This window comes from Jaculus jaculus, chromosome 5 (genome assembly GCF_020740685.1).
Source record: "Jaculus jaculus isolate mJacJac1 chromosome 5, mJacJac1.mat.Y.cur, whole genome shotgun sequence".
In the NCBI taxonomy this organism is placed as follows: Eukaryota; Metazoa; Chordata; class Mammalia; order Rodentia; family Dipodidae; genus Jaculus; species Jaculus jaculus.
In genome coordinates, this window is record NC_059106.1 from 35,804,455 (window position 1) to 35,826,831 (window position 22,377).

The following is a 22,377-nucleotide window of genomic DNA, read 5'->3' on the forward strand; positions in this document are numbered from 1 at the left end:
CAGCCTCTGCAAACAAACTCCAGACGCGTGGGCCCTGTTGTGCATCTGGCTAATGTGGGACCTGGGGAACCGAGCCTCGAACCAGGGTCCTTAGGCTTCACAGGCAAGTGCTTAACCGCTAAGCCATCTCTCCAGCCCTGAGCCACCTGTTTTTAAGCCAAGCATCAGAAATAGTGTGGCCACTTTAAAAGAGGACAAGCAAGAAGAGGAGGTAGATTTAGGCGGCAAAGCAGAGGGGAAAGATGACCCAGGTGAAGCCACTGAGTGTCCGCTCTGAGGATCTACAGAGGGCACAGCAGAGCAGGGAATGACCGCCCCTGCCTCCTGACCTCTCCAGATTGATCACACCTGCTCTTGCTTCCCCTTCCTGTTTCTTTTGCAGGCAGCAGCTTGAATGATGGCTTGTGGCATTCTGTTAGCATCAATGCCAGAAGGAACCGCATCACTCTCACCCTGGATAACGACGCAGCTTCCCCAGCTGCAGACACCTCCCAGATGCAGATTTATTCAGGAAATAGCTACTACTTTGGAGGTAAATTCTCCAGCTGTTGAGATTGCACATAAAGGGACTGGAGGCATGGATGAATGTTTTACCATGTGTTTTGTCAGTTAGACAATCTTCCCAACACAACACATATGTGCCCATAAACATTCAAGCTCAGAATAATGAGAGGCAAAATCTTCCATGGATATGCAAATAAGTAAATGATCTAGGGCAGTGCTGAGGAACTTGAACTACAAGACTTGATGTTATATAACACAACCAAAGGAGATTCTTGTGGCCATGCCAGCTCGACGATCACTCTGGATAGGGGAAATTCAGCTGGAAACTTGGAATAAGGAGCCAAGAGTCAACAGTACATGCAGGAGGGAAGGATTCAGGAGAGGAGGCAGCTTCAGTTTAGTCATTGAGGACACTCCTGCTACTTTAATGTGATTCTCATCTTCCCTTCCTCTCTGGAGAACATCCCTGCTCATGAGGTTGGACAGCCATAAATGGAAAGGAGTTCAGCCAGAAAAATTCTGCTCAGCTGCTTCTTCAAATGTTTGGAGGGGGGTAGGAACACTTCTTGTTACAAAATCCTCAGGGCAACCCAGTGAAGATGATAGAATGATGAAAATATGTATATGTGTTGAGTTTTTAAACAGCATTCCCTTTATTCAAGAGGTAGTGTCTACTTTTGTAGTCAGTTGTTTCTATTATAGAAACCATCTGTTCAGGGAACTTAGTCTCAATCACTATCTGAACTTGAGTACCTGAATTGCCTCCTGTGGTATGTGCAGAAATAAGCTCACTTTCAGAATTTCTAAAAGACTTAAGGAAGGGTAATTTTTAAGTGTACAGAACGTAGGCTGAGTAGGTTGTGTGCATACAAACACACACCTACACACACACACACACACACACACACACACACACAGTATAACAGAATGACACCTGCTGGATGGTAGCTACAGACAAACTGGCTTCAGATCTTATAGATGTGGGCATGGTCTGAGGCATGAGAAATTGAAGATAAGAATATGTACCGCAGTCTCTTTGTGGTTTTTGCTTTTGTGGTGTTGGGGATGGAACTAAGCATCGCGCAGGCTAAGCATATGCTCAACACTGAGCTATGCCCTAGTGCCTGCAGGCTGTTAGGTCCAAATTCAGACTCTAAAAATCATTTCTCTTCTCCCCAAAAAAGTGTGGTGAAAGCGATGAGACATTGAAAGGATGTTGTACAGGCTCAGTACCCATATTCAGGACCTCCAGGAGGAAGATAGTATGAAGAAACATCAGCGAGAATTGATTTTAACCTGAAAAGTGCTCAGTCCTTCTTCACTCAGGATCTCCACCATATGTATAAGGATAACACATTCCTTTAAGTACACACTTCTACTTTGTGTCTTACCTAATTGGATTTGTGGAGAAACTGTTTGAGGTACATGTTAATGTTCCAGTTTAACAGATAATAAGACTGGCTTGTTGAAATAAAATTATCACAGAGAGGCCATAGAACCAGGAAGTGGTAGAGCAGATTCATCACGTTCTTGGTTCACTGAAGCCTTCTAGTGCAAGCCAACAGATGCAAATAAATGTAAAGCAAAGGTCTGAACCTCACATTGTAGTTCAGCATCTCTCTCACACACACACTATTTTAGCAACAGGGAAAGAAGGATGATCTTGGATTTATTCCTAGGGTAAGTGCATTTGAATAATTATGCTACAACTATCATTTCCTTAGTGTGCCTGTGAGCTGTGAGCCAGCAGCAACTGACTATTAGAGATAGCTGGATTAATTCCCAATTATTTATGGGTTTTGCATGTTTTCAAGCTTGCATTCCCATATGTTCTGAGCCTATTAAAATCCCACAGAGCTGGAGTTAGTTCACAAGAGCATAGACAAACATACCTTCCTTGCTTCTCACCTGTCTTGATGAGAAGTCAGTATGGCCCTGTGGTAGGCTATGCTACATCAGTGTAATGCATTTTTTAAAAGAATTCTCTATAGAATGGTATGATGCAAACCCTTCCTGTATGCTGTTGCATACCTCTAACTATGCACATTTAAGCCCTTAGTTCTATTAAAACTCGATTTTTTTGTATGGACCATCACAATTCCTGCTACACCTCTGTGTGTACTTTCTCTGGAAAGTTGATGCACATGAGTAACTAGACAGTTGCTTGACCATCATCCTCACTCAACACAAATGTCCATTGAACGTGTAATTCAGAATTTAACTGTGCTCTTAGACATGTTCAAGACGTAACCAAGATTCCAACCTACTTATACTTCCTTAATATGAGTGAAGGATGCCAAGAAAAACAATAACAGATAGTTTCCCACTTGGAAAATTTATATATATGAAAAAGATAAATGTTATAATGATGCTATTCTCTTTAACATACCTTTCAGTCATAAAGGGACTGAGTATTCCATTTTGTACCATTTCTGACCCCTTTCCACTTGAGGATACTGAGATTTACAACAAAAATGTGTGCACCAGAACGGGGATGGCTTACTGGGTAAAGTGCTTCTTGTGCAAGTGTGCAGACTGGAGTTGACATTCCCAGCACTCATGTTAATTCTGGGGGTGGGGGAAACATGATGAGATGACCTGCCACTAATCCAACACTGGGGAGGTAAAAACAGGAGGGAGGATCTCTGGGATTTTCAGGCTGGCTAGTCTGATAAATAAGGTAGAACATGATAAAGGGAGAAACCCCATGTCAACCACTGCCCTGCACATACACACATACAAATATACATGCATAGGCATGTGTACACACATGTGTACATTCATACACATATGAACATGCACAAAAACGTGTGTGTGCGGCTGTAACTGAAAAAGAACAATATAATTAGATCTAAAAACCTTTTACCAAGGAGTCTCCAAAGTGATGACTGGTTATTTCAGCATTCTTTCCCATCTTTTTTTCTCTGTCCCACAGGGTGTCCTGACAATTCCTCTGATTCCCAATGTTTCAACCCCATTAAGGTTTTCCAAGGCTGCATGAGGCTCATCTTTATTGATCACCAGCCCAAGGACCTCATTTCAGTTCAGCAAGGTTCCCTGGGGAATTTTAGTGATTTGCACATTGATCTGTGTAGCATCAAAGACAGGTAATTATGATCTCTTCTCCTTTGTTCTCTCAACCCTTCCCATCTCAGTTTTCTAAATATGAATTTCTTGAAGCAAAATTCTAGTCCACCAACATTTATCTCATTAGACATAAATGAGTTGTATAATGGGAAATATTTCTGAAAGGACTTCAGGCTCAGAGGAAAATGGTTTGAATTAGTTACGTCTTCATGAGCTTGGGATTAAGTTGGATATGAAAATTAAATCAAACTACAAATTTGTGAAAAGATTACAATTTTATGCCTAAGCAACATTTGATTACTTTGAAGTGGAAAGTAAAAGAGTCAGTGGAAGCGTACTTCTCTCCTAAGCCATTCCATTCTTCCCCACAGTGGCGTCCCTTCTGTATAAGCACACACGGCTTCAGACCCAGGAACTCTGTGTCACAGTATTTGGCTGTGCCCAACAGTGTGCGTTCTGACATGGGGGTGGCTGTTCTTTGCTCTCACCAACTCCCACCCACTGGTTTCTGTGGCCAAGAGGAAACCAAGATCCTCTATTGTAAGAACTGGAACTTTTAGCCTCTAACCCTCAGACAAAGCAAAACTCACTTTCTATCTTCAGTTCTCCTAGGATCTGACCCTTTTCTGTTGCTGTTGTTGGTGGATTTTTCTGCATTTAGAGGCACAGTACTGAAAGGAAATGGATTCTGAATTTTTAGCAAGGTTTTCCGTGCTCCTTCTGTAGCACCTACCTCTTTTCTTCTAACTCAGCTCACCCCAATTAAACTAGCACTGATCCAGTGACTGAGGACTATCTGTTAAGTGCTCGCCTGAGTGTTGGGGCTCCTGTCTCCCTTCACATTTCATTAGGGAATTAAGTAGTCATTACCATAAAGTGAGAAAAAAAGACCATGAAATTCACCTTAGTTTGTGGGAAATCTTGCTAGCAAGTGGATACTACCCTGAGAATGAGGTGGAGAAGGTTCTGAGAGGTGACTGTGTTGGCTGTTAAAGGAAGAGGCAGGGTCCGGCTTGGCCAAGGTGAGAGTGGAGGAGAGCTGGTAGAACATGACATGGAAGAAAAGCATGGAAAGAGAAGAGAGCATGGCTCACGAGTGTTGCATCAATTCAAAAGGGTTATTTCTGTGCACTTAAAATCTGTTTTTGCACCGCATGTAGCGTGCATGTGTACGTCTGTTGGTGCTCGTGTATGGGGGCACATGGACCCACATGTACACATGTGTATGGAGACCAGAGGGAAAACTTCAGGTGCTAGTGTTAGAAGTGCCATCCTCTTATTTTTTTTTTAATTTTTTATTTATTTATTTGAGAGCGACAGACACAGAGAGAAAGACAGATAGAGGGAGAGAGAGAGAATGGACGCGCCAAGGCTTCCAGCCTCTGCAGTCGAACTCCAGATGTGTGCGCCCCTTTGTACATCTGGCTAACGTGGGACCTGGCGAACCGAGCCTCGAACCGGGGTCCTTAGGCTTCACAGGCAAGCGCTTAACCACTAAGCCATCTCTCCAGCCCTCTTATTTTTTTAATGCAAGGTCCTTAATTGGCCTAGAGTCACTGATTAGAGCAGACTAGTTGGCCAGCAGGTTCCTGTCTCCGTCTCTGCACTGACATGAACAGATGTGTGCCACCACACCCAGTATTTTAACACGGGTATTGGAAATCAATATTAGACCTTTGTGCTTATAAGGAAAGCACTTTGCTCATGCAGCTATCTCCTCAGCCCCTAAAATATCTATTACTGGCAAGCATTTTATAATTGATGGCAGGTGATAGTTTCATTAGGAACATTTATTTTCTGAGCACTGTGCAACTAGTGGTCTTATAACCTATTGTGTCCTTGTTTGAACAAGTGCATCTTAATAGGGCAGGTAGGGCAATGTGGGTGAAATACTTGGTTTCATCAAATTATGGATATGGGTCAGTATTAATCATTTAGGACTTTGTGTATCTTCCTGCTCTATACAAGAATCCGAGGGCTGGAGAGATGTCTTAGTGGTTAAGGCATTTGACTGCAAAGCCAAAGGACTCAGATTCAGTTATCCAGGACCCACAAAAGCCAGACAAGGTGGCACTTTCATCTGGAGTTCATTTACAGTGACTGATGGCCCTGGTATGCCCATTCTCTCTATCTGCATCTTTCTCAAATAAATTAAAAATTAAAAAAAGAAAAAGAATCTGGAAAGTAGGTGGTCATATTTGGCTAGTGGGAGTATTCGGGAACAAGTGAGTAAGATGGACTAGGAGATAAGGATTTCAGAGTTAGGGAGGTGAGTGCCCCAATTCAATTCAGGTCAACAATGGAGATAAGTGCCTTTTCTCGAGAGAATAGAAAATCATCCACCCAGAACATGGTCTCTGCTGGTGTGAGAATAGCCGCTGTGACTTGGTGAACTTTACGCACGTGTTGCTCTGTGAATGCCACTCATAGAGGATCAACACCGCACAGATTTCCCAATTTTGTTTTTGTTTGTTTTGACTTTTTCCATCTTCTGTTTCTATTTGAGCAGTAATGTATTTCGTTAAAATGTGCTAGGATATAGAATTCATGTTCATCACCCGTAGTCTTTAGTAATTGTGGGGAATAAGCTTCCATCTTCATCAGCCACTGCAACCTTCTGTGTGGTGCGGATCAATACAGGAGCATTTATCCACCGAGGAGGCCTCCGTGACACCTCTATTTCTAATCAAAGAAGCTCTCATTATTTTTGATTACATGAAGTCATTGCTATCTATTCCACATCATTACTTTTGTGTAATTGTAGTCTTGTGCAATTACATTACAAACAGTTTTGTGTTTTGGTTAATTGTATAATAAGGGATTGTCTTTAATCTAATGTTCAAATGGTATGTTTTTCTTGATTTGCGAAGCACTTTCTCTAAAAGGAGGAAAATATGTGGTAAAAGCTTTTCCTGGTTCCTTATTAAATGAATTTGTATTTATTAAACAGTTGTTGGAAGGGTCAGGGTTAGAAGAGCTGGCATTTTCTGAGTCTTGTGTTTTACTTTTAATGTGTTAATCCACATGAGCTACAGAGAAGAATAAGTGTAAAGACTTTGCCTTGGAGGAGCTTGCTTGCTAGGGAGAGGCCCCAGTCCCTTCATCCACGTGGCAGACAGACACCCAGGCCTCCTCCTTCCTTGCCTTCCCCTGCTTCTCCTCCTCCTCCTTCACCACAAAATGAAATCCTGCTCTCTCGGCTTCTTTCTTGCTGGTCCCAACTGTGCATCTTACAGAGAGTGCTAGTGTAGGTAGGTCATTGTCAGGGACATCCAGACAGACATTCATGTAGGAGCTATACATTCCCTAGAATATTTTTAATACTTTAAATTATTTTACTAATTCAATTTTTTGAGATGATGTCTTACAATGTTGTCCACTCTGGACATGTGAATTCTTGGGACCAAACAATTCTCCTTTCTTCACCTCCCCAGTAGCTGGGACTACAGATTTGTGCCACCATGCCAAATTATGTTTCTTTTAATTAATTTACTGGCTCTTTGACAATTCCAAGCATTATATAATGACTTTTGATCATATTTACCTCCCATTACCCTTTCTTATCCCCTTCATACTTCCACTGAAACCCTACCTCTTCCTATCAATTCCCCTTCTTACTTTCATGTCTGTGTGGTGGTGGTGTGTGTGTATGGGGGAGTGGGGAGAAGAGAGAAGATTTAGACCCACTGAGTAAGTAGGGTTACATGAGCATGGGCGGGGTTTATTTACAGAAGCACGAGCAACTTAGCAGTGACTACACTTCCTGAGAAAATGTCTTCTTCCCTAGAATGATTAATAACCAATAACTTCATAGGGACAGGAAAGGCCTCACAAACTCCTCTCCAATCTAGAGGGAATGCTGGTGGGGCCAGTCAACTTTGGCTTTTTATGCAGGTAACCACAGCTGCTATGAGTTCATGACTGCAGTGGTCATGACTGATCTCCCTCTTCTAGAATCTTAAGTAGCTTTTAAGTGGGGGGTTTCAGACAGCTACAGTATGGTGTCTGTAGCCTCTGGTAAAGTGTACCTCGTTTGGGTTGTTTAAAATCAGTGTTTGAGACATCATTTTGAATAAAAGATCAGAGGATACTTCCTTGGGGATTTAGCAATTTGCATGTCAATAATGGGAAAAGAGATGAGAAGGATGAGAGGAGGTAGAATCAATGGCTAGATCAAAAGCTCTGACAACATGGCAGGTGTTAGCTTTCAGCAGCTCCTGAGCATGACAGTCCAAAGACAAGATGGGAGAATAAGGCATCAAGGTCAGCATGAGTGTTCTCTCCTTTCCCTCCCCCATGCTTTTCACCCATCTGACCTCTGGAGTCCAATGTACAGCTGCTGTCCCTATTCTGTTAACCAGCCTCATGGTCTCTGTATCACAATCCCATGTTCATCCCCTGGTGAACTAGATAGACATGATATTCTAAGCTGTCATAGAGAAAAGTTACCTGCAGTAAATGCTTCATTTTGGAAGCTACATGTCATTCTCTCTGCAGTTTAATTGCACAAATAGGCATTGAGTGAATGAGTAAATCTGGTGTATGTGTGTGTGTGTGTGTGTGTGTGTGTGTTCACAAGGGCCAGGGGACAATCTTGGCTTTCACCTCCTTTGATACAGGGCACCACCATACCTGGCATTTTGCATGTATACTAGAGTTAGAACTTTGGTCTTCATACTTATGGTGGATGCACTCTACACTCTGAGCCATCACCCAGCCCATTATATGCATTTATAACAAATTCTTGTTGTCTGATGCTATTGCTGGTTGTGGCTCAGTGACTAAATTTTGAGGTCCACTATTAAAGACCCTAATTCTGGCGAATGTAAAATTGCCTAATCCCTACAAAGTGATGCCTGTGTGGACAATACAATGCTTCCTGCATGTACTGAAACCCCAAGTTGCTTTTCTCCTGATCAAAATCTCACAGGTCTCCCAAAAGTTCCAGGAGACCTATGTCACTGTGTGTGCACGTGAGTATGTATGCGTGCGTGTTCATGGACATGCGTGTGAGTGACCCACAGAGCTTAATTAGGGTTGAGCACAACAAGCCATTTAACCTCTTTTTAGTCAGCTCTATCAATTTTAATGGAGCAATGTTATATTTTGTGATTAGAAGGTGTTAAAACAAAACCCAGATGATATAATTCCCTCTTCCATAGTAAAGATTTGAGGAGGGTGGGTTGAGAGTAGAAAGATAAATGTTTTCAAGTTCAAAGCAAGTGAGACAAAAATGGATGGTGCTCCATAGATATCATTAGGGCAGATTTTAGAAAACCCACTCATGAGTAAGGAAAGATGGCACTTATTTGAATAATTTACCCACATATACAACCTACTTTATCCTCTGGAAAAGTGATTAATGTTTTGGTTTGAGTCGAGTTACAGATGTGAACTTTTCCCTAGAGGCTTACCTTCCTTAAAATATCTGCTGCACTTGATTTACTGGGCCTGCCACAATGCTTCTCTCCAAGCGTTGGGATATCCAGAGACAAAGTGGAAGGTGCCTGAATACTTGAGAAATGCAGGGAAAATAAACAGATTGAAAACATGGTCACTGGGAGAATGAAATTATGTTGACTCTGACTTTCCAAACAGTAGTCTCTAAACTCGTGTGATGTGTAGCACTTCCAGAGCTCTGTGAAGTTTATAATGACAAGTTGTTAGATCACCTTGATACCTGCTCTTATGAATGCAGAAAAATATGTTTTTGACTAACGTAGTTAGGGAGGGACTATCCATCTCTTAATTATCATAATAGTTTTGAGTGAAGTTTTTACATAATTCTTGGCTGATAGATTTGACCTTATTATTAATGTTGTTAATAATATCAGGAGCGGGGAAAATGACCCAGTTATTGAAGTCCTAATTTAGCTCCCCAGAACCCATGTAAAATAACCAGGCATGTTTATGTATGCTTGTAATCTCAGGGGGAAGAGGCAGAGACAGGCCCCTGGGACTCACTGTCCAGTCAGTCAGACCAAATGAGTAAGTGCCAGGCCAAAAAGAGACCCTGCCTCAAGAATAAGGTAGATTGTATTCCTGAGAAATGACATTCACATTTTACATGCATGTGCACACATGTTCATGTATACCCAACCCCCCAAAAAGCATTATAGAGCCTCAAACATTAGCATTTGTGTGTTCATGTACATGTGACATATGCACACACAATGTAACACTCTCCATTGGGTCCTGATACATCTCTGGCTACCACTTGCTTGATGAATGCCAAGTCTTTGCTTATTTTCCTGTGTGACTCAGTCATTCATTCATAAGATCATTTCTTACTACCTGATACTTTTTCAGCTACGTTTCTTTGCCCTGGGATGCTGGAGTGAACAAGTTAGAGCATCTTTGATCTTACAGAGCACACCTGAAGCCTGCTGTGCTCTGGTTCTCCTGTGTACTTGGATTGATTGGGATCTGATTTTCCCACAGTGGATCATCCATCATGCATCTCTAATGGCTGACATGTCTCAGCTGGGCTCCTAGTAATAGCTGAGAAGATAACTGAGTGCCAAACACAGTTAGTGATCCCTGACTTCTGAAAGCTTTATCAAAGTACACAGACTCTTCCTTTCAAACAAGGTCTCATTCTGTAGCTCAGGCTGGCCTGGAACTCACTAAGCAGCCCAGCGCAGCCTTGAACTAACAGAAATCTTTTGGTCTCAGTATTTGAAGTTATGAGGTTACAGGTATGAGTCACCCTTCCTGGCTAGGACACAGATTTTGACCACATAATCATGATGATAACCATATGTTCTCAAATAGTACAAGTGGTACTCTTAGTGCACTTAGACTACACTTGTACTACAAACAGTACACTTAGGCAATTAGAAGTGAACATGCAGGCTAAAGAGTCAGTCAAGTGCTAGCTTTGCAAGCATGAGAACCTGAATTAAGTCCCCAGAACCCAGTAGCTGCTCAGTCCAGACTCTGGATACAGGCTGAGGATTCTAATAACCCTGTAGCTACTCAGTCCACAAGGCAGGATGCCTCAGAAGTCCCAGTCTGGCACTGAAGATCTGGAGAATTCCCGAAGAGCCACTGATTTTCAGTCCAAGTCACAAAGCTGAGAAAATTAGTTCCAGTGTCCGAGAAGGATAGCTGAAACAGTATAGATGCACACAGGAGTGAGTAGAAAGGACAACCCGACAAAGACACACCAGCCAATAGCAAGGAGAGCCAGGTGAAAGGCTCTGTGTTCTCTCATAGCTTTTTGTTTAGACTTTATTTTTATTTTTAAAACTTATTTGAGAGAGAGAGAAAGAAACAGAGAGAGGGAGAGAGAGAATGGGCATGCCAGGGCCTCCAGCCACTGCAAATGAACTCCAGATGCATGCACCCACTTGCACATTTGACTTATGTGGGTCCTGGGGAATCAAACCAGTGTACTTTGGCATTGCAGACAAATACCTTAACCATTAAGCAATCTCCTCAGCCCTCTCATAGATTTTTTTTTTTATGCATATAGTGTGCCACCAGAAGGGCTGATGACTCTGGGAGAATGACTTCCTCTCTCCTGGAAATTCCCTCCCAAGCCCACCCATGAGACCTATCACTTGCTTGACTTCTAATCTTAATTTTTAATCTTAAGTGATTTCAAATTGTCAGCAGAAGTTAGCTATCACACCTCTCCTGGATTGTCTTTCTGTAAGGATGAAACTTCCTCTTGAAACTGTAAGCCAAAAATAAACGCTTTTCTTCTATAAGTTGCTTCTAGTTATGTGTTTATCTACAACAATGAGCAGGTATTTGAGACAATAATGGTAGAGGATGGGATTGTGCCTTCCTGTGTTAAAAGTCTTGACTAGGATATGTCCCTTAGAAGCATCTATATATTGTCTGTCTAGGGCCTCTGAAGATGCATCTTTGCTACTCTCACAGAATTCTCTGAAAGGTTTATATATTTTTAATTATTATTTTTTTTTGAGAGACAAAGGAAGAGAAAGAGGTAGGCAGTGTCCTCAAAAATAGTATCTCACTATCTAGATCTGTTGGGTAACCAAGAGCATTGACAATATCATGCATTGTTTTGAGGGCTTCCGTGATGAACAGCTCACTGTGGCAATGTGACCCATCCATAACAGTGGGATTTGGCAGCAACAAACTATGGATTCAGGAAAATGCTTTCTCAACCCCAGTGGGTACTTCAATGTGTTTTCTCTCTCTTTCCTCTTTTAAAATAAAATCACTTAATGAAGAATTACATTTCTATTTTACTTATTTACAACGTGTAGACATCCCATCTCAAACCCTTCCTCCCCACCCTTTTACCTTGCCCCTAAGACCATCCCACCCTCTGTGTTTTGTCCATTTAATTGTGTGTGTACTATTCCCTCTAGTAATCCTTCCCTGTTCCCTGCTTCTCCTTCCTCCAAGCCTTATTCCAGCTTCTGGACCTCTACTTCTGACTATTGTTGCATTTTACAAACAAATCTAAATATCCAAAGTTAGGATCTGCATATTAAAGAGAACATGCAACACTTTTGTCTTTCTGAACATAAGCTTTAGTATAATTCTTAGTATAATTTTTCCAGATCCATCCATTTTTCTGTGAATTTCATAATTTAATTATTCTTTATAGCTGAATAAAACTCCATTGTGTATATGTACCACATCCTCATTACCCATTCACCAGCTGATGGACATCTAGGCTTATTCTATCCCCCAGCTATGCACATGACTGAGCAAGCATCTTTCTCTCTAGAAGAAAATGTAGAATTGTTAGGCCATATGCCCAGGAATGATATAGCTCAGTCTTATGGTAAATCTAATTTTAGGTGTTTTTTTGTGAATACTGCACACTATTTTGCATAATGGCTGTAACAGTTTACATGTGCAACAGAAGTCAGGAAGGGATCCTCTTTCTCTATACCCCACCAACATTTGTTGTCACTTAATCTTTCTATTTTTTTTGTTGTTTGTTTGTTTTGAGAGAGAGCAAGAGAGAGAGAGAGAGGGAGAGAAAGAGAGAGAGAGAATTGTGACAACAGGGACTCAGCCATTGAAATCAAACTCCAGATGCTTTCACCACCTGGTAGGCATGTGCAACCTTGAACTTGCTTCACCTTTGTGCATCTGGTTTATATGGAGAGAGATAGAAATGGGCTTTAGGCTTTATAAGCAAGTGCCTTAACCGCTAAGCCATCTCTCCAGCCCAATTATTTAATATTTTAATGACAGACATCCATTTAAACCAAGACCAAGTGAAATAGAACCTCAAATTAGTTTTAATTTGCATGCCCTGTCCTGGAATTCACTATGTAGTCTCAGGGTGGCCTTTAACTTAATCACTTAATTTTTTAAAATTAGTTTTGTACTCAGTGAATACAGTCAAGTTGGTACCATTGTTAGCCTCCTCCCTGTCCTCCCTCCTCTACTTGGACCCACCTTGTTGGGGTATATGGTTCCTGCATTGTGGAGTTAGCCATCAGTTATGGGTAGGAAGACATGTCTTTATGTATCATGACCCAACGTGTAGCTCTGACATTCTTTCTTCCCCCTCTTCCACAAATTTTCTTGAGCCATGTTGGGTTCATTTTAGGTCTGCTTTAGAGATAATGGCCTCTGTGTCTCTGGATATCTGATTTGGTAGGAGTTGATTGTTCTCTGTGTCTATCTCCTTCACCCTTGTGCAGGTACCAGGTTTGCCAAGAAAACAGCATACTTGCTTGTTTCACCAATTATTCCTAGTTTCAGCTGGGGCCGTTTGAGGTATGATGGGGTGGTTCTGTCCTTAGTATCTGCATCTATTTGAAGAAAAAAAAAAGAGCAGATTCTCTGATGGAGAGCAAAGTTAGCACCAGAAAAATTGGATAACCATTATTTTTTTTAGAGGGCCTACACCTATTAAATTCTCTCACTTAATATTTTTATTGGCAATTTTTTTCTTCCTTTGAGAACTCTGTTCAGTTCCCTGCTCTATTTTTTATTGATTAATTGATTTTGTTAAAGCTTAGTTTTTTTTTTTTTTGCATTCTTCATAAAGTTGAGAAATGCATCTTCTGTCAGATAGGTAGCAAAGACTTTCTCCTATTCTGTAAATTGTCTGTGGACTCAGTTTGTTTAGCCATACAATAGCTTTTTAGTTTCATGAGATCCCAATGGTTGAATGTTTCTCTTAGTCCCTGGACTACTGAAGTCCTATTCAGAAAGTCATTCCCTCTGCCTATATCTCAGAATGTTCTCTGTACATTTTTCTCCAGTTATTTTAGGGCTTCAAGCCTTATTTTAAGGTTTTGCATTCATTGGAGTTTAATTTTGTACAGAGTAAAAAATAATGGTCTAGACTCCTTCTTTCATATGAAGTTACCCAGTTTTCCAAGCATCATTTGTAGATAATGCTATCTGTTCTCTAGTGTGCATTTTGGCGTCTTTGTCAAAGATCAAGTGGCTATAGCTACAACCTTTATCTTACATTTTATTCCATTGATCTATGTGTCTATTTTATGTCAGTATGATGCTGTGGTTCTCTTATCATCACTTGGTAGTATGACTAGAAACTAGGCTACAACACGCCAAAGCCTGCCTCCAACAAGACACTTTCTCCAGTAAGGGTCTGCCTCCTAAATTGCCATCAGCTAGGGACAAAACATTTAAAACACCCTAGTTTATGGGGGACACCTGATGCTAGCTACCACAATATTATCTCATTATTGTGAAGGTGAGGAATAGATTTATTTGCTCCTTTGTATTTGCTTTAATTTTTATTGTTTGTGTGTATGGCATGCATGCATATGTATATCTATGCATGTTTGCATGAGGGTGAGCATCTGTAAGTGGGTGCACGTTCATTTGTGTGTGCATACATGTAGAGACCTGAGTACATTCTTGAGTATCATTTTCAATTACACCATCTCTCATAGTCAGTTCCATATTTCAGGGATGAACATCCAAGTCACACATAGTTTATGGGAGGAATGGGTTTATTTCAGCTTACAAATCCAGGGGAAGGGCCATAAGTGGCGGAAGTGGCTTTCTTCTACACATCCAAGCAAAAGTAAAACTGCAGCAAGCAAAAACAAGCAGCACCAGCAGACATAAACCCCCAAATATCAGACAGTTTTGTACACCTTTGGTCTGGAATCAGATCTATCCCCCAAACACACCTTTGGACTGTATTCCAGGATCTGCCCCTAGTGACACTTCCTTCAGCCAAGAGGCTGGAGACCCAAGTTACAAGAATAGCAAAACATTGGAATCTATGGGAAACATACATTTCAAACCACTGCACCACCCATTTGGTTTTTGAGACAGGGTCATATTGGCTTGGTGCTCACTAAATGGCCAGTGAACTTCAGGGATGTGCCAATCAGAGCTTGGATTACAGGCATACATCATCTTGTGCGTCATTTATATGGGTGCTGGAGATCCTCATGCTCACACAGCAAACACTTCCCTATTGAGCTGTCTTCTCAGCCCCTAAATTTGCTTTTCTTATTAATGATTTTGGATGTTGGAACAAATCATGCTGATAAGTTCTTGATTTTGGAGGTTCTCTGCTTTAAAGAACTGGCCTTTCATAATAAGCCCTAAGTGCTACACTGATTATAAATTTAGGTTTTCAGTGGAGTGGAGGGAGATCATTGCTGTTTACCATTCAGTGGCCAATAGCCAGTACAGGTGCAGTTTCTTGCTTAGTCTGAGGCCCCTCCTTGAGCCCCAGTATTGTCTTTTCTGGCACTGTTCTCTGGGCTGTCATCCCCAGTGCTGCTCTCCCAGAATGGTCTTCCCTAGCACTGTCTTCCATGGAACTGTTCCTACGCCTCTTGAGCACTGCAAGTTTGCTAGCCTACCCTTGTGTGTTGATTATAAAACAATCCTTACTGGACTCTCTGACGTGAGCCAGACCCTGAAGAATTTAGTGATCTGACTTCTGACACTTCTTTTAATTCACTTAATGCTTTAATATCTGCATCTGCTATGATTACAACACATTCATAATAATTCATATTCAATTCAATTCAATTACAATGAAGATCCAGCTGTGGGAGCAAAATGGGATTATGGCAATTGTTAGAATTGAGAGAATAGAATTAGGTTTCAAAAGCTTTCAGAAAAGCTATCTGACTAAAGCAAAATCAATGTAGGTGGCTGCTAATTAGAGCAAGCAGACAAAGGAAGGCAACTTGACTGGTTTTTAATCAATAAGCTTCATTGACTAGCAGAGATAAATTTTGAGGACAATTGAAATTTTTTTGATCTCTAAAGAATGCAAAAACTGAAACTGACCTTTAACTGCATAGAGAAAAGATCAGAATTCTTAAAAAGGGAAGGAAAAATCACAAATATATCCAGATTCACTCATAAAATATCATTTATCTGAACATATGGGAAATAAACAGGTCTGTCAATGGAGGTTCGGATATTTCAGTCTTATGGGAAGTGGACAAGAAAGAGATTTAATAATAAGAAAAAAAAATCTATTATTTTTATATAAGTGCAATAAATATATTTTGATTTATTCATTAACAGAAGACTGCCTAGATATGTTCAAATTAAGGATTTTTGGAGGGGTTAGCTGGACAACTAACAGTTCATCTATCTAAATAATTTCAATAGGAGCACAGAAACTTGGGCACATACAGTTAACCATTGTGCTTATTCACTTAGACGGAGGATTCTTTTCTTTTAATTTTTACAAATGGCTTTTAAAATTTACACAGATCAATAGAGGACAATAGTGAATAGATCATTAGAACTGTATTCCAAATGGGGTTTGTTGCAGAGGATCAGTGGCCTCACCTATTCAGTTTTGCTCCCATCAGCTAGTCAGGTAGATAGAGTGAGCCTGAGTGTGTTTTCTGCTTATATGTGAGAACTCACCAGGCCTTGGGAGTTATAAACAGGGGAACCTTCCTATATGAACTCTGGTCATGAGGGGAATGGAGCCCTGGCAAAACCCTCTATGGTTCTTTGAATGCAAAATGTTCCCACACAGACTCATGTGTTTGAGTGCCTAGTGATACAGCTGTGTTCTGTGGGCACCAGGATTCATTCCAACCTGACAGCAGAACTTGGCAGTATTGTCCACATGGTGCCAGGTTTAAAGCACGCAAAATGCCAGAAATAGATGACTGCCAGTGGTACCATTGTTTCAGAGACCAGCTGAGACTAAAAGGTATGAGGCAGGATCAGAATATCTGCAAGGAGGTCCTATAAGGCCACTGCATGAAGCTGTGAAAGTGAGCCATCAGATATAATGGAGAACCCAGGATTTTGGAGATGTTGGGACTATGGGATGGCTTCCAGGGAAAGCTACAGGCTTTGAGTACATTTTGCTGAGAGAGAGGTTACAGAGTGGTTCAGTTGGAGTACAAAGCTACCCAAGCCTTTTGGAGTCCAGAGGATTTTATTATGGGACTTAGATTCTGGACACAGATTTGCAGTATTTGATTTTTGCCCTGTCAAGTTTTTGGTCTTCCATTGATCTGATCATTCCTTGCTATGATTTCATTCCACTTTTGAATGTGCTTAATCCGCCATTATATGTTGGAAGTATGTTATTTGTTTTGATTTCACAAAGCTCAAAATTGCTATCGTTTCAGATGAGACTTTGAAGTATTTAAACTGTCTTGGGACTTATTAAGACTATGGGGACTTTTAATGTCAGACTGAGTACAGTTTATATTATGAAATGGGCATGATTCTATGGAATGTAGCAGCAGAATTTAGTGGTTTGAATGTAGAATGCCCATCCTCCTTAGATATGTGTGTTTGAATACTTAATCCATAATTAGTGGTATTATTTGGGAAAATAGTGGAAACTAGGAGGTGGAGCCTTGCTGGAGGAATTATGTTATTGGATGCACACCTTTAGGTGTTACAGGCCAGCTCATCTCCATCTCTCTCCTTCCTTCCTGCTTATATGAAGACATTTGTCTGCTCCTGCCATGTTTTCCCCATATGGTAGACTTCCTTTGACACTGTAAGCCAAAAATAAATCATTTCCTTCCTTAAGCTGCTTTTGGTCGGGTATTTTGTCCCAGAAAAAAAGAAAGTAACTGATACACCTCCACAGCTGGTATGTGCCAGGTCTATTACCAATGCTTGCTGTCATGTAATTTTAGTGCTGGCTTTCTTGTCTTTGCCTTTTTATTTTTTTTTAAGAAAAGGTCTCACACTAGTCTTTACTAACCTTGAGCTCACTCTGTAGTCTCAGGCTTGCCTTGAACTCACAGCAGTTCTCCTACCTCTGCCTCCTGAGTGCTGGTATTAAAGGCATAAGCCACCACACTTGGGTCCTCTTCACTCATCTTTGGTTCAGCTGGTCCCATTACCAGGCATAGAATGTATCTTAGGATAGCTGAACTCTCTAGAACTCATGTCTTACATGGGTTGCATTTCTCTACCTCACATGCTGTATAATATTTCAGTCAATAAGTTAGTATCTGTGCAATGGTGGTCTTTCACCAACATATCACCAGTGACACTGTAGCAGTCTAATGATTATATGTAGAAACTGTCCTTCTGTCTTACACAATTCCAACTGAGGAGAGAGAGTTCTGTTTCCAGGATGGTTGCTAGAATGCCTGAAGAAAATCTCAAGTTCCAGTACTCAGGAATTTGTGCTTGCAGTCTTCTAGGCTGCTCCATCCATCTCTCTCCTCTGCTCACTTTGAGGAACTCTTTTTGGTTCACTCTCTTGCTGTACATCAGCTTTAAAGAGGATCATTTTGCTGCCTCACCTCTCTGTGCATGCCAAAAACACAACTCAACACAATAATCAAAACATCATGCCATCAGAACCAACACCCAAGAAGTTGGATTATGATCATTAACTGGTATCTGAATCACTTCAGATGACTCTGCCCACTTCATTTACTATCAGGATTGTCCATGACTATACTTAGGAATTTTTTTTTTCTCTTTAAAAGAATTTTGAGTTTGAAGAAATATTCTAAAATAAGACATTTTCTCAGGCAGGTGCAGTGGCACATACTTGTAATTCCAGAGCTGGGAAGGCACAGACAGGCAGATCCCTGGAGCAAGTTTTCATTCGTTGAGCCTAATTAGGTAAATTACAAGACATTGAGAAACACTGTTTCATAAAACTAGTGATGGCTGTAACTCCTTCAGACATGTATACCTACATATATGCCCTTGTGCACATATTCACACAGAGATAGCCTACTTCAGACATCATTGTGTTTTCTTCTCCTTCCTCTTCTCCCTTACTCTCCTCTTTTTTTTTTTTTTTGACTCTTATGTTGCCTCCATTAGACGATTGTGCATGCTGATTTTATGCAGAGGCAATACAGGTGGCAACATGTCTTTAATCAGAAATATGTCATTGGTTCATTTAGCGACTATATAAAAATTAATTTGTGGCCCATATATTCAGTGGTAAACTGAGTTTATTAATGCTGTGATACAAAGTCCATGGTTTTATCAAAGATGTCTTCAAAGTGCATCATATTTCTGATAGCTTCTCTATACTTTGTCTCCCTATATTCCCAACTGGATTTGGAAATGCATCTTAAAGACATGTTTTGTATGCTATAAAATGCATTTCAATTTTTTATTATAGTAGGATGCTATCTTACAAAAAGTAAAGATTCTATTAGTTCAAAATAACAGAATTCCCACTCCAGTCAACACAACAGAAGTTCTTAGTTTAGGGCTGGTGAGATGGATGGGGATCAAAGGCACTTTCTTGCAAAGACTGAAAATTCAAATTTCTCTTTCTCTCTCTTTGCCAATAATAAATTTAAAAAATTGTTAAAAGAATTATAAGCTTATCTCATAGAACTCAGTACAGATTAGAATATACCTCAGCAGGTCTGGGGCTCTTGGCAAGTCTGGGGATATGAGCAGAATTTGAATGCAGGAACAGGGTACATAAACATACTCAGGACTCTCTCCTTCATTCACTCCTTATGCTTCATGCTACAGTTCACCATTTTATCCCCTTCTTCTTTCATCAATAATAAATGTTTTCTCACACCTGAAAACATGGCCCTAATAGATTTTCTTTAAAAAATTGTATTTATTGTATAATGTCAGCCACCAAAAATTATTGTCCTGAATCTTCTTAGATTCACAACTAAGACAAATAACAATGGTTGTTGTAGGATTGGAACAATCATCCCATCATTGGGAAAAAATGGAATCAGTATGGGAGTAGATGGGAAGGGGTGAAAGGGGGTATTGAGCATGCCCAGAAGAGTCTCTGAAAGAGGAGATGTCAGAAATGGTAAGTTCAGGAAAGTGGTGTTCAGAAGCAAGGCAATGCCAGGTATAAAAGAAGTATGTAGGCAGAGGACACTCAAAACAACGCAAGCACAACAGGCTGGCCTGCAGGACAAGCTTGGGGGTTGGCTCCTTACTTGGATTATATTAAGAGGATGCAATGATCAAGTGCATGCAAATTCATCTCAGCACAGAAGTGACAGGGCAGGGATTCTAGCTCACAATGAAAGCCAGTTTCTTTTTTTTTGTTTATCTCCACAATGGTCAGGAGTGTGGGTGGGAATCAAGAGGAAGGAAGAATTCAGGGCAGTGTTGCTTGGTTGTTTTTTTGGTGAGCACATTCCAGCAACCTTCCCAGTTTGCTCTCTGTCATGTCTTAAAGTCTCTTCTGTAATCTGTAGCCAGGGACCACATCATCAACAGCTTTCTAGAAACAGACCCAACCAGCACTATTGTATATTTGCTGTGCTGGACAGAAAGTTTCTCAGACTGCTTCATAACATATGCAGGAATATTGCTTTCTGTGCTTTGAAGCAGTCCTTGCTGGAGGGTTTCCTACCTACTGAGGACATTATAGTCAATCTTTTGTGTTTTGCTGGCCCCCAATTCTCAGTCGCTCCTAAATGAACCCATTCATTTATTACACCTTTTCTGTTACTGCATTACTTACATCCTCTGCCTTTGTAAGCCTTTAGCATTTTTTTTTCTTCATGGTCTCTTAGACTCACTTAAAAATATTTTCTTCAGAAATTTACTGCTTTTAATTCTCTCTCCTCTACTTATGGAGTATTTGCCATGTTCTGCCTCAGTGGCAACACTGCAGAGATTTTAAACCATGTACGCACAGTGATATGCTATGAATAGTGAGCTGGATGTGAACACAGGATGGTTTGTCCCTACAATTCACAATTACAACAGCATTGACTACCATTGGCCAGTGACTTCAAATATATTTTCTTCCCATCATTTCTGAAGTTTATAGCATTTGAGTTTGTTGTAAGATTCTTTGTATACTGAATTTTTAACTTACTTTATGCCCAGTCTGTCATGGTCTTATGGGTCCACATTATTTGCAGTAGTTATATTAGCTTGTAATACTCTTTACATGTTTGCTCACAGTACTCTAACATTGGACACTAACCGCAATTCGTCATCATGAATAACATCATCAGGAATTAGAGGCATTGGTATCCATAGTTTTCATTTTTTGGAACAGTGTCCTAAAGATAAAGCCATCTAACTATGATTGCTGGTTGGAGATTTGACTATGTTTTGAGAATATATCTTGTATGTGATGAAAGTGATTTTCATAATAGACATTGTCTGGGCCATAATTAGTAAAAATTCTTATTTTCAGATGGCATTGATACTTGTAAAAACAAATTTCTTTGCATGTGAAGTGAGTGGGTATCATTTTCTCAAATTTCACATTTAAGTTAAAGTATTTTTCTAGCCAATTCCACAAGAGAATCATGTAGAAAATATTCCTATTGTCTGACACTATTTCTCTTTTCCAGTAAAAATATAAAAGGAAATTTTCAAATATAAAATTATAACCTTTGTACTTTTTCTATTTACAAATTAAATACTTTATGGATTTTGGCCACTTTAACTTTACATGCAATAAAATGGGCCCCAATGTTGGAATCCCTTATTCAAGTGCCTGATACAGCTCTAAGAAGCTCATTCCAAAAGGCTAGGACACCTTTCCTTTGGTCATTGTTAATGAATTAATAAAATAACAATATAGCTGTATTATTTTCATCACCCTTAAGTCTGACAGGTCTAGGAGGCAAGCAGATTGGTGTCACAGAGCTATGTATACAATGAAATACATGACATCTTTGCTCTCCTCTCTATATCAGCTGATTTGGTGTATTTTCTTTGTTTTCATGTGCTATTCCCCATCAGGTGTTTGTCAAATTACTGTGAACATGGAGGCAACTGCTCCCAGTCCTGGACTTCCTTCTACTGTGACTGCACTGGCACAGGTTACACGGGTGCCACCTGCCATGACTGTGAGTGTCTGTGCTGGGATGGGTATAACTCCAGGGACGCAGCATTAGGGTGATGCCATGACTGTGAGTAGATGGATGCACAACGTGCCCATGGTGGTTTGGACAGAAATCCAAAGCAGCTTTGTTAGCATTGATGCCATGACTGTGAATGGTTGCACAACTTCCTCACAGTAGCATACGTAGAAATACAGAGATGTAGTATTAGATGTCATGACTGTGCACGGAGTGGCCACTTTCCTGTAGCAGGATAGATAGAACTGCAGAGACGTAGTGTTAGATGCCATGACTTTGATGTGCAGCTTTCCTATGGTGGGATGAGTGGAGCTCCAGGGATACAGTGACAGGATTGACACTGTTCTGTGATTGAATATGCAGCTCACCTGCAGTGAGATGGAGCAGAACTCCAGGTGGACGCTTTTTCCTCATTCAACATGTGTTTTTATGAGATATTGTTCTATGCCTAACATGGAGGTTGGCAGGGAAAACATACAGATGTGAGATATACTCTTCTGTAGGTGATGGAAATGAGATAAGAAATGAAATTGGATCAAGGATAATGTGGCAGAAAAAG

General features: G+C 40.5%; 1 protein-coding gene across 2 annotated transcripts in view; it reads left to right on the forward strand.

Annotated features, from left to right (window-relative positions):
- LOC101613057 (contactin-associated protein-like 5) overlaps window positions 1-22,377 on the forward strand; it is a 408,379-nt gene that overhangs the window by 227,917 nt on the left and 158,085 nt on the right. For both annotated transcript variants that reach the window (XM_045151145.1, XM_045151146.1), the window contains 3 exons: window positions 383-532; window positions 3,440-3,611; window positions 21,700-21,806. In XM_045151145.1, coding sequence (XP_045007080.1) covers window positions 383-532; window positions 3,440-3,611; window positions 21,700-21,806 — 429 coding nt within the window. The remainder of the gene's footprint in view (window positions 1-382; window positions 533-3,439; window positions 3,612-21,699; window positions 21,807-22,377) is intronic.